At 44.2% G+C, this 12,625-nt stretch overlaps 1 protein-coding gene across 1 annotated transcript; it reads left to right on the top strand.

Moving 5' to 3' along the window:
• The first annotated feature begins 6,176 nt into the window (after nt 1–6,176).
• neff1 (neuronal intermediate filament family member 1) lies at nt 6,177–11,692 on the top strand. Its single transcript, XM_073465517.1, has 4 exons — nt 6,177–6,923; nt 9,315–9,632; nt 10,106–10,230; nt 11,335–11,692. The coding sequence occupies exons 1-4, from the start codon at nt 6,177–6,179 to the stop codon at nt 11,690–11,692; spliced, it is 1,548 nt and encodes a 515-aa protein (XP_073321618.1).
• The last annotated feature ends 933 nt before the right edge of the window (nt 11,693–12,625 follow it).

Here is a 12,625-nt window from a genome sequence, read left to right as displayed (position 1 = left end):
CACCACTGACAGCTCAGATCAAGAGACAGAGTTTTGAGTGTGTGCATACTTGTGCTACTTTGCATGTGTGTGTGTGTGTGTGTGTGTGTGTGTGCGTGCGTGCGTGCGTGCGTGCGTGCGTGCGTGCGTGCGTGCGTGTATGCAAACAGATGGAGGGAGATTGTCTTCATGAGGGAACGTGGTGTCCCAGAGGAGCAGAGTGAGGAGTGCACATCAGACAAGATCAGTGCATCCAAGATAGAACAAAGGCAAGGGAGCTGAGCGGCCTGTACGTGACACGTAGTAAAGCTCTTCACAGAGAGCCTCGCTTAGTGTCGGTGAGTAACACCTGGCATATCAAAGCACCAAAGAGAGAAGAGTTTCAAAGGAGCAGGAGCAGTGTCGGGGCCTCCACGGAGAGCTGGGAATTTCTGAGTTATACAGTATATGTCGAGAAGATAATACCACTCAGTGATTAAACATTAAAGAGTAAAGAACATATAGGCAAGTTATATCTTCACTCTAACAGCAATATGTGATCAATGAGGAGAGGTGGACCACACTGACGGAGCCATATCTAATATTCAATGATTCTCTTTACAGTTTTAAACTTACCTGAGAGCAATTCTGGTTGTTATGCTGCAGCTAAACAGCCAGAGTGTACAGTACTAGCTGCCCTGTGGAAGAGTGTTTACAAGTCTATTAGATGAAACCACAGCAGGGATAATGTGGCTGTGTTGGCAGCAGCAGTGGTCGGGACAGCAGAGGGAGAAATGTTAGCTGTAGCAGGCTGGTGGAGGGAGGATCACTATGGATCCCACCAGGAGAGGCAGAAGGAAAGGGGGGAATAAACAGTATTATTTCCTGCAGTACATGGTATAACAGCATGCAGAATGAGGGACTGTGAACGTCTTTGACTCCCTGCAAACAGATGCTATTTATAGTACTTTAAAGTCTTGCATTAAACATGCATTATTGCATATTTTGGGTTATGCGCTGTACTGTTTCTTTGCTGGGAGCAATGGCGACCATGGTTCTCCAGCGTTTGCCTCACAACCTCACGTTGACAAGCATCGAGAAAGTTACGGCACCAAGATATAGTCTGACACCGGCACATAACCCCTCAAATTGTCACTCTTACATTAAGGTTTTTGTACAGATTAAAAACTAGACAAAGGTGTTATTTGTCAGACTTGCTGTTTCCCCTAGTCTTTATGCTAAGTTAGGCTAACTGGCTGCCGGCTTCATATTTAACTGAGAGATACGACAGTGGTATCAATTTTCTCTACTTTTGGCAAAAACAAATGTTGAATTATCCTTTTAATATCTGAGATGTATTTATTTATATATATAGAGCATGGCTGTCCAACGTGGGGCCCTTGGGCCAAAGTCGGCCTGCCATAAGCCTCAACTAAAGAAATATATAATATTTAAAACCAAAAAACAAAACTAGAATGGCAGTCAGTTGATCGCATTCCTCCGCCAAAGTCTAATTATCCTCTCAATTAAATTTCTTTGTGTGAATTTCTTTGCAAAATGAACATAGTGCCCCTTTAATAAGATTTCCATATATGTGGCAGTTTGCAGTCCCTGGTAAAGTGTAAATAGAGACATAAAATACATTAAGCAGAACAGCATTGCTCTTCATATTGGACACATAAAACACTTAAGAACATGGACAACAATACATAAAACATGAAACAGCCCCTTAGTTGTCTTTTAACTATGATAACAAATAACTGGATAACATTATCTCACACCAGGATGCACACTGCAGCATCTACTGTTAAAGATTATGTCTCATTTCCTGTAACAATAACAATATTGGCTACTTTCCACAGGTGTAATGAATAACTGTAATGTTGGCTCTTTTCTATGAGTAAACCAGTATCATTGTACTTTACTGGCAGTGAATCTGACTGATATAAATGGAATATAACTAACATTATTAGCCTGTGATATTCTAACAAAGTCACATCAAAATGTCTGCTGCCAAATAAGCTGTATTACCCTGCATCACTCAGTCTTTTTGCTACAAACCTTGAAAGCGTCCTCTCTGTTTCTGCTGGTTGACCAGCGCCCTCATCCTGTTGTTTGTTGTATAACACCATGGGATATTTCCTGTGGAGTCCGACCAGTGCCACTTTCTGCATGCAAAAGGTGATGTAAGGACTGCTCAAGGCTGCCAACTGTGGTCTTGTTTGTTTACAGTCATTACACTGCTGCCTCGGTATTAAAGTGGTAGTTGTTTATAGATGCAAAAACACGGCACGTTGCACCTGTACGCTGAACTTTGAGTCACTTTTTCATAATGCAGCAAACCTGCAGTTTTATATTACAGCTGAAGTGATACACTGGTTGACTGAGTGAAATGGAGGATTTAATGGCATGTATCACTTTACTGGCTGCTTTCAGCAGAATAAATTAAACACAGGTGGTAGTTTGTAACTATACGGGAGGACAGGGAGGCTGAGCAGCACACAATGATAGAAATCAGTCATGTCTGGCTACCTGTTATTTCCTGCTGAGTCACTGGCACCCTCCCCCTTAAGTAGGCCCTTTGTTACCAAAAGCAGTCAAAATGGCTGGCTGGCCAAGGTAAAGCACTGCAGGCACACTCTCTCTCGCTCTCTCTCTCTCTCTCTCTCTCAAACACACACACAGACACACACACGCACACACACACAACATACAATCTGTCTGTATGAGTGTGTATGCAGTGATGTTTCTAAGTCTTGATAAACTGATGTGGAGTAGCTTTAAACCTGCATTCTTCTAACGGCTTGCAGAGGGCGAATCTGCTGGTTTCAAAAAGAAGTCTGATTGTGTGTAAGCTTATGAGAAAATGACCCTACTTCTCACTTAATTTATTACCTCAGTGAACAGTTTCCTAATGAGTTTATGGTCTCAATCACTAGTTTCAAGTTTTCTTCAACACAGCATGATGTTCATTTTGCACATTATGAGTAAAATAAAGTCGTTAAAGTAACGATAAAGTAGTGTTTACTTTAAGGTGTGTCAGTCACTACCACTTGACCTGTGGGCAACCTGCATAGTGTCCAACTGTCAACTAATGTTTTGATGTCCCGAGATTGACATTATGGCCATCTTGTTTTTTAGAGCCAGGCATGACCATATTTGGACTTGTCACTACATACAGTAGCCACGCCCTAAAGCATACCCTGCTTTATCGTCAATTTTACTTTAAGTAGAGAGCTGAAGTCACGCCCCTTCTGGTGGACCCCATGGGACCTTATTTCAGAAAAAACTTTGTATGGGACTGAAGGGAGAAAGACAAATCATTTTTCAATCCCATCTGAACTGTGCCATGAATCACACATATGATGTTTGTCAATTTAAAAGATTATTTTCCAAGTCAAGAAAGTCACACTTTGTCATAGTTTAAGTAAAATATCATCTAGTTTTGTGTTAAACCGCTCAGTGAACTACATCGTCGTGCTCAACATTCATCACCAACACCAACATTTCCGCCAACTCAACACAGAAAAGGTATTAAAAAAGTTGAAAATCACAATAAATCGGGTCACGCTGACAACTGTAATATGTGAAAGGAGAGTTGGTAAGTTCTGTGAGCTGCTTATATACAGGAGCAGCTCTACAATGTTTAAGTTAGAGGTTATGTGAGTGTTCAACGAGACGACGTCACTAGCGCGACTGTTTATAATGGGTGACGTCACGGTGACTACGTCGACTTCTGTTTTACAGACTATGGGTGTGCTAGCTAGCTTTCATTATTATGTGTTGTGGTTGTGTATCCTCAATGGTGGTCTGCAGCTTTACAGCCTAGAAACTGACCACTACTTCACATTTTTCTATTATGGAACTGCCCGGTAGGCTTCAATGCATAATTATATGTCATGCACTTAAAACTGCCAGTATATTAGGTACATGTAGCTCAAACAAATGAGGTCCAATACAACAGGTTTTAGATTGGTGTTTAATCAACTTAATGGTGACTTTGGAGGATGTGGTTTGTAGTGCTGTTGAATCAGGAGTACTGCAGCAGGAAAATCCCTAAGACATGCAGTAAATGCAGGTAAAGTGAAGGCCCTGATCTCAGTATGAAGAAATTATAACATGAGGGTAATATTGCTATAATAAGGAGGGATGTGATTGTTGTTTACACGTGCTAAGCATCAGCTCAGGTCTGCTGGAACATGTGAGCACCACTGATGCTTTAGCACCCCGTAGTGGTTCACATGTGTAAGTAAAAATCTAGACACTATCTACCTGAGATAAAATAAGATAATCCTTCATTAGTCCCACAACGAGGAAATTTGCAGTATTACAGCAACAAAGGGGATAGCAAAAATAGAGAGCATCAATTAAAAGAGTAGTAATAAATAAGTCAAACATATATTTTTTAAAAATATAAGTAAAAGAGTAGTAGAAACAGTATAAATAAGAAACAAAATCTCAATGAGATTGCACAGTTTGAAGTTGATTTGGTGTGTGTGTGTGTGTGTACTGGTTGTACAGTCAAACAGCAGCAGGAAGGAAGGACCTGCAATATTGCTCCCTCACACACTTTGGGTGAAGCAGCCTTTCACTGAAGGAGCTCCCCAGTGCTCTGAGTGTCCTGCATAGGGTGGGAGTCGTACTGTGGTTGGTTGGTGAGGTAGTCCAAGATCCAGGATGACAGGTGGTGGTCAACCCCCGAGTGCTGCAGCTTGTCCCTCAGAAGCACAGGCTGCATGGTGCTGAAAGCACTGGAGAAATCAAATGCAAATGCACCGTTTAACACATGATGGATTTGTTTAAAGTTCTGGGGACCGATTTAGTGATATGCTCTGGATATGTTATGGCTGAGCAAATACTTGCTTCTAATAACAGAACATGTTGCCTGACGGCAAAATAAAGAGAGAAGAACACTATTTTATTTGCAGGGGAAAAACACATTTTCCCACGTCCCACTAAAAAAACATGAAGACACAAAGGTACCTTTGATTTAGCCATATCTTCTCTCACATTGTAAAAGTAGTGTAATCAGAGAGAGGGGGTGATCTAGGACGACTTGGCAGTGGCTGCACGTTTTCACTTTTTGGGCTGTTTGCCAGACTGCCGGTGTGAAGGGGGCAGAGGATGTGTTTGGAGGTGGTGAGGCTGCAGTCCTGTGGGTGGGTGCATGCTGCTCTCTCTCTCTCCTTTTCAGGGGCGTGGTCCCTCTAGTGCCTCCAGCCTGGATCAGGACCAAGGCCAGCGACAGCTCTGCGCAGCATTTTAATCCCACACAGGCCCCACAAGACTGAATGGCTACTGACAAGTGAATGCATCTAAAGGATCAACTTTTATCCACCTTTGGTTATCATATTTATGCACACATTTACGCTGCAGTGTTTACTTTCAAGTGATCTAAGTTATATAAAGTTTATGCAAAAATACAGGCTCTTGTTGGTTGTGGTGACTTATGACGAGGACTGCAATGTCTGATCCATCGGATGTTTCCAGGGCTGCGCATGAGGGACTGCGATGATGTGGGAGTGCAGGAATCAGGCCACTATAATGAGTCTCATCCCGTATTCTGATATTGCGGAGGTCGGTGGGGGGGTGGATGAGGGTGGCCGAGTACAGACTGCAGCACCAAAACACACTGTGGCGCACAGCTCCACACATCGATCCCTGCCGCCAATCTGCTGGGACAGCAGAGAAAAAACTGCAGTGACAGTGGACAGTGTGGGCCGAGGTAACACGAGACAGTCAGGTGGGGATCATAGATGTACTGGGGAATGAGATTACACGTGATTTTATCATGATGTGATTTTATAAGGTTAGACCTTGAGAGGAAAACGTGACTTCAAAACTTGTAAACGTATAGGCTCTGAGGTCAGACAGGATACATTAAAGCCCCTATACAAAACGTGATCTTCATTTAGAGCTGCTGTGTTGATGCCTGAGCTACGAGGCAGAAAAGAGGAGCCGCATGAGTGAATTCGTGTCTCCCCAGAGGGTGGAGGCTTTCTGCAAAAGCTTGCAGGTTTCCCCTCATCCTCTGTTGTCCCTGCGTCAAATGATGCGCCGGGCGCCTTCACTATAAAAGCACCTGTCCTGGCCAGACATCACTCGCATCTCACTCTCTCTCACACACACTCACCCTCACACACTCCGAAACTCCACGCACTCTCTCTCTCTCTCCCGTGCAGAGCAGTGGCACCGGTCACCACCACACTCAAGGAACCATGAGTTACTCCAGCGACATTTACAGCAGCAGCTCCTATCGGAAGATCTTCGGAGATGCACCCCGGTCCGGCCGTGTGGGTCTGGGCAGCAGCAGCAGCCCGTCCCGCCTGCACTCTGCGGGGTACCGCAGCAGCCACCGCAACTATGGCTCTCCCTCCGTGATGACCTCCTCCTCCTACCGCAGGACGGCGGCGCCCGGCCGCTCCTTCTCCTCCATGCCGGACTCCGCGATGGACCTGACCCAGTCCACCGCGGTCACCAACGAGCTCAAGATCATCCGCACCAACGAGAAGGAGCAGCTGCAGGGCCTCAACGACCGCTTCGTGTCCTTCATCGAGAAAGTTCACAACCTGGAGCAGCAGAACAAAGTTCTGGAGGCGGAGGTGACGATGCTGCGGCAGCGCAACAACGAGCCGTCGCGCCTGCACGAGCTCTACGAGCAGGAGATCCGCGAGCTGCGGGCGCGCGTGGAGGAGCTGACGCACGAGAAGAGCCAGATGCACGTGGACTGCGTGCAGATGAACGAGACGCTGGAGCGCGTGCGGGAGAAGCTCGACGAGGAGACCCGGCTGCGCGAGGAGGCGGAGAACACCCTGAAGGGCTACCGCAAGGACGTGGACGACGCCACCCTGGCGCGTCTGGAGCTGGAGAAGAAGGTGGAGGCGCTGCTGGACGAGATCGCCTTCCTCAGGAAAGTTCATGAGGAGGAGCTGCAGGAGCTGCAGGCGTCTCTGCAGGCCACACAGGTACACACACACCCCACCTCGGACAGGTGGTGCTCTGGTCCACCTGTCAGATTCATCATCAACCACTCTGGTTTAACTCTAACATCCCTCAACACTGTGCCCCTTTTTGCAATGACCTGCTCTGACTTTACTGTGACCTTCTCAAACTTGATCTTCTCCCTGTGTTCCTCCATGCTTCACCTGACCACAACATTCTTATTATACCGTAAATCCTATCATGAACTCACAAGACACCACTTTTGATTTGTTACAAACGACGTGTGTGAAGGTAATACATGAGAAATAATTATACATAAACTTTATTATTTCACAAAGTGCTTTGACTGATCAAGCAAAAGCAGGAAAGTCAGGAATAAACACTCAACAGTGAAGCCAAACGTAAGTTAAAACAAGAAGGCAATATGAGACATTACAAGTTAAAGCCATAAAACAGGCAAAATCAAAGGAAAAGAAAGAGAGAGAGCAAAAGCTGGACTTAAGAGCAGGTAAAAAGGTTACAATCAGTAAACAATAATAAAGGATGATAAATAGATTAAAAATAAACAAATAAAAGCAGTAAAGGATGGAAAAAACTAGACTAAGAGCAGAAAAAGGAATGAAAAGATAGAAAGATGACAAATCAGGGGTAAAAGTGGGTTTTAAGAAGTGATTTTAAAGAAGTTACTGATTCTTGGAGCCTTATCTCCTCAGAATAATGCCTCAAATACTACAATACATGTATGAGTCAGAAACTCAGGTCCACTACAGCTGTTTATATGACCTGATACAACAGGGTTAGAAAGTATGATATCAAGTCTAATAGCAGTCTTTCTCTGTATGTACGACATGCTGCGTCCTCGTCCATTTGAACACTGCGCACTGGATAATTGATGGCACTGCAGTTCCGTTTCAGCACCAGGCTCTCCCTCCTCCTCCTCCTCCTCCTCCTCCCCCTCCTCATCCTCTCATACATCAGGGGGCTTGAGCCTCCCTGCAGCCCCGGTGCAAACTTTAAAGATGTTTAATCTAAAAGAGTGTTTGTTTTTGTTGAGCTTGTGATCGATGCCATTTTGTGCAAAGTATGGCTTAAAACTGTATTTACTGTTTGGATTAATGTGAGTATTTTGTCACAGAGGTGTCTCTTTAAATATAAATATACTTTATTATAATAATATGTTTATAATTAGGTGATAGACTGAGGTTAGGCTACTGTTTTGGGGATAACTGTGAGGTGTTCACTCAAGGAGGTGAGGAAAGGGGGAGGAGGGGGGAAGAAAATGCGGAGAAATAGCGCATAATCCAGGGGTGTGGTCATCCCAAGGGGCAGCGTGCAGAAGCAAGCATGTGAGGTGCAATTGTTTCCATGTTCATTCCAGCACAACAGTGAAAATACAATCCGACATTTCACACAAAAGTTTTGAAGAGAGTTGTTTTCTGCTGCTCATTGAGGAAGTCTTGAGCTGAGCTGTTTTCTATGGGACAGTAATGGAGCTCATCGTGTTGCAGATGACACAAGGAAAGACACTGAAGTGAAGGGCAGCAGCAACTTTCAGCAGGAAATGTGCAGTAGTATTGAGCAGTCAAGTTGTGCAGTGGAGTGATGGTTGCTGGGTAAATTTCCCAGGGGTCCCTCCTCTCCCCCTGCAGGGAATGTTATTGCCATGTAAGCTATTGACAGCACAGCTTTCTCCAGCAGGGAGGCCTGAGTCAGCAGTTGATTCATCAGTCCTGCGGCGGTCCACCTCACAGGACTGCAACTCAGCTCATCAACGCCCTGCTCACCTTATACATATATGTATATGTCACCCGGAGGCATGCTGTCCAAGTATAGTATAGAGCAGGATCTGCATCGAACACAGCAACAGAGAAAGAAGCCTTCCCCTGCTGGCTGCTTATACATGATATTGTATACAGTTAGATTAGAAGTTTATTCGGTTTATATGTGAGTCTGCACAGTTTAAAACACATAAAGAAATACTCCCTGTTTTTATCAGGCTGGTCAGTTCATTAGCTACAGGTAGTCGAGTGTGGTTTAAAAAGCTTCTCGCCATCAATGGTTGAAAGTCAGTAAGTTCAGACACAAATAAAGTAAAGCACCTCGAAAAACAGAGAAGCAATAACCTCGGAGTCAAACTGGTCACTTCCTGGTCACCAGCCTGCCTTTTCTGCCCATTACTTAAGTCATTTTTTCATTAGATTGTTCCATAATCAAAATTATACAGTTCAAAGGATAAAAATCATCTTAAATAACTCAAATAATTACGCAGTACATGTAACAAAAAAGTACCATAAAGCATTTAGACAGACAGTTCTGCAGTTTTATAGTTCCTTGAACATTTAAGGATTAATGGTCACAAAACCTTTATTATTTTTATCTTTAATCTTTACTTTCTTTCCCTCTCCTTCATTCAGATATCTGTGGAAATGGACATGAGCAAACCGGACCTGACTGCCGCCCTGAAGGACATCCGAGTTCAGTATGAGAACCTGTCGGCCAGGAACCAGGCCCAGGCCGAGGATTGGTACCGCTCCAAGTTTGCCAGCGTGACCGAGGCTGCTGCCCGCAACCAGGACGCCATCAAGCACTCCAAGGAGGAGCTGAGCGAGTACCGCAGGCAGGTGCAGGCCCGCACCCTGGAGATCGAGGCCCTCAGGGGTCACAACGAGGCTCTGGAGAGGCAGATTGCCGAGATGGAGGATCGCCATGGCAATGAAATTGGAGATATGCAGGTAAGTTAATGACACAGAATAGTGAGATATTGGTTCTTTTGCTTTATGATTTAATTGATTGTTAGTTAACCAAGTCTCATTAAGGTTGCAGGGAGAGACCTGACCAAAAGTTATTAACAGTAACTTATACAAACTATATGTCTGAGAAGGCTAAAAGGAGGCCCTTATAGAGGCAATTAACAACGGGGTCTTTTACCACAGAATTAACAATAGTCTTGAATTCTGCCAAAGATAACAGACTCATCAACTTAAGTCTACATGGTGGACACTGATGTAGGACACGACCTTGGATATGTGATTACAGTTGCGTCTTTTATGAATCACTTAGAAATTAAAACTGAACGCACTCCTTGTTCAGTGTTATGAGACACAAGTGAAAATCTCTACTTAGATGTTTATCAGCACATTCTCTGAACAAGTTATTGGTAATTCATGATGCGATTGTGTGTGTGTGTGTGTGTGTGTGTGTGTAGGATACCATTCAGCAGCTGGAGGGTGCCCTGCGCAGCACTAAAGGAGAAATGTCCCGTCACCTGCGTGAATACCAGGACCTGCTGAACGTCAAGATGGCGCTTGACATTGAGATCGCTGCCTACAGGTGGGCGACATCACAAACACTGCAGCAGTGATTTTAGGTGTTAGCTTTTATAGTGTAGAGTTTTAAAGTCCCACTTCAGTCAAAACTGTGTTTTTCTTCTTTTACCTACAGCTGAGTGTTTGAGCTTCACTGTGCAAAATGATGTATGTGCAGAGTTTGACAGTAGACGGTTGGTTTAACGTTAATCTCCTGAAAGTGAAAAGTGCTAATTGAAAACCTGATTTTAAGAGGCAGGCCTATGAGTTTGATGTGGAAAGCCTCCAGTGCACTTAAATTGTGAAGTAGGAGACGTCCTAACATACTCATTTTAAGGATTTTAATGTGGTAATTACACTTTTTTCCGTGAAAATCATGTCTGACACATTAGAGAATCTTTTGTATGCCTTAATCCATGTGTGAAAGAGATCTATAGGCATTCACAGGAAAAAAATAATTATTATTATTGTATTTTGCTTTTTGTTTTCCCTCCTTCATATTTTGAAGTTCAGCGGCTACAACACATGAAAAAAATCCGATATTTTGGCCTGCAGAATAATTTTTAAAATGCACTTGATATGTTCAACAACGCAGGGCAGTCAAGCCTAAAACTTTTTTGCCTTTGGTTGATGGATTGGAAGTTTTAATTTCAGAGACAAGAATATCAAGTATAAGTTTTCAGCTGATACTATCTTTCGTCTTGAAAAATTCACTTCTACATTGAGCTTCACTTCCAATCCAACATTTCTTTTAAGCATTTTTAGAATTAAACTCCTCTGGGGCTTCTGGTTGCATAGTTTTTATGATGCATAGTATATAACTACTCAGCAACATGAACAATTTGATAGTCCCTCCTTTTCATGCAAGTTGATCAGTTCTTCTTCTACTGTAATAAGATAGACACATGTAAGTGATACAATGTGAAACCATACAAGAATCTAACTCAGACACTGTGATAGTGTTCTGGGAAAATCTACCAAAACAGACAGCGGAGGTGTTCCCACTGACACTGATCCAGTGACATTAGATCCCTCAGGAGAGACACACTGAGATAATTATAGTGACAGAACCAGACTAGAGGCGATGTCATCTTTTGTCCTCCGTCTGTCTCTCTCTCCGTCTGTGCAGGAAGCTGCTGGAAGGTGAGGAGTGCCGCCTCAGCTCCGTCAGCGGCGCCATGGTCCAGTCCGGCTACCCCGGCTTCTCCTACATGTCTTCCCGCGCCTACTCCCTCGGAGCCTACAGGAAGTCTGAAGCCAAGCCCGAGGATGAGGAAGAGGAGGGAGAGGAAGAAGAGGAGGAGGAGGAGGGAGAGGAGGGAGAGGAGGAGGGAGATGAGGGAGAGGAGGGAGAGGAGGGAGACGACCAGGAGGAGGGCGAGGGTGAGGGAGAGGAGGAGGAAGAAGAGGAGGAGGAGAAGCCCAAAGAGAAGGAGGAGAAGGAGAAGAAGAAGGAGGGCCCCGCCGGCAAGAACAGCAAGAGTTAAACTGCTTGTGTCATCATCTTCGTCATTATCAGTAACACATTCCTCATCACACCAATCACATATATGGATCTGGTCGCTGTTCACATCATCTCTGTCACACATGAACACACACAACTCTGCACACTCCAGATGCCTCACACCTCTGGTGTTCTTCACTCTCTGTTTGCTCTGTAATCAGACGTGAGTAGTACTAATTTTACTAGGCGGAGGAGGAGCTTTAGATGGGAATAGATGTCCTAAAAGCTAGCATGATGTCACAATGTTTCCTAAGTTTGAAATAGGGGATGATTTTCCCTCATATGAGCAACAGTATATGTGCCATCAGTGATCAATATACACAGTAAGAGCAATCAACACCTTGAAAGTAACAATACTGTCAGCAGCACACAGACTTTAAGATAAACGCACAGATCTTGGCGCATGAGTATCAGCCAGTCCAACTTTTAAGGTGCTATTTGATTTTTACATATAAAAGTTGGGGAGTACTGTAAGTTGAGGATTTTATCGTAGACTGAAGCTCTACCAGCTCATTCCCGAACGAGGAAAGATTAGCAGAAAAAGTGCTTCTGTCTGAACTGTGAGTCAAACCCAACATTTCCCACAGCAGGTGAATGCTTTCCACTCCCCTCTTTTTTTCCTCTCATTTCCCTCATGTGTCTCATCCCACCATGACAAAATGAAATGTACCACGAAACATTCAAACCCTTTTCCATTCTTCTTCAAGTCACTGCAGCGTCACAGCACGGCAATAATGGCAACTCGGAAAAAAACTGTATATACGAATGTGTTGGGAGGGTGGGCGGTATTTTCAGTTGCTGGGGAGGAGGAGGAGTGCTGCAGCTTCTCCGTGAGGAAGTGCATCTTTGGGAATGAAAAATGTAGAGTTTAAAATTGCCGCTATATATAATATTTTTGGGAATATGAATTATCCCC

Source organism: Pagrus major, chromosome 5 (genome assembly GCF_040436345.1).
Source record: "Pagrus major chromosome 5, Pma_NU_1.0".
NCBI classification, from domain to species: Eukaryota; Metazoa; Chordata; class Actinopteri; order Spariformes; family Sparidae; genus Pagrus; species Pagrus major.
The sequence above is the reverse complement of the archived record's forward strand: the minus strand, read 5'-3'. Positions and strand labels throughout refer to the sequence as shown.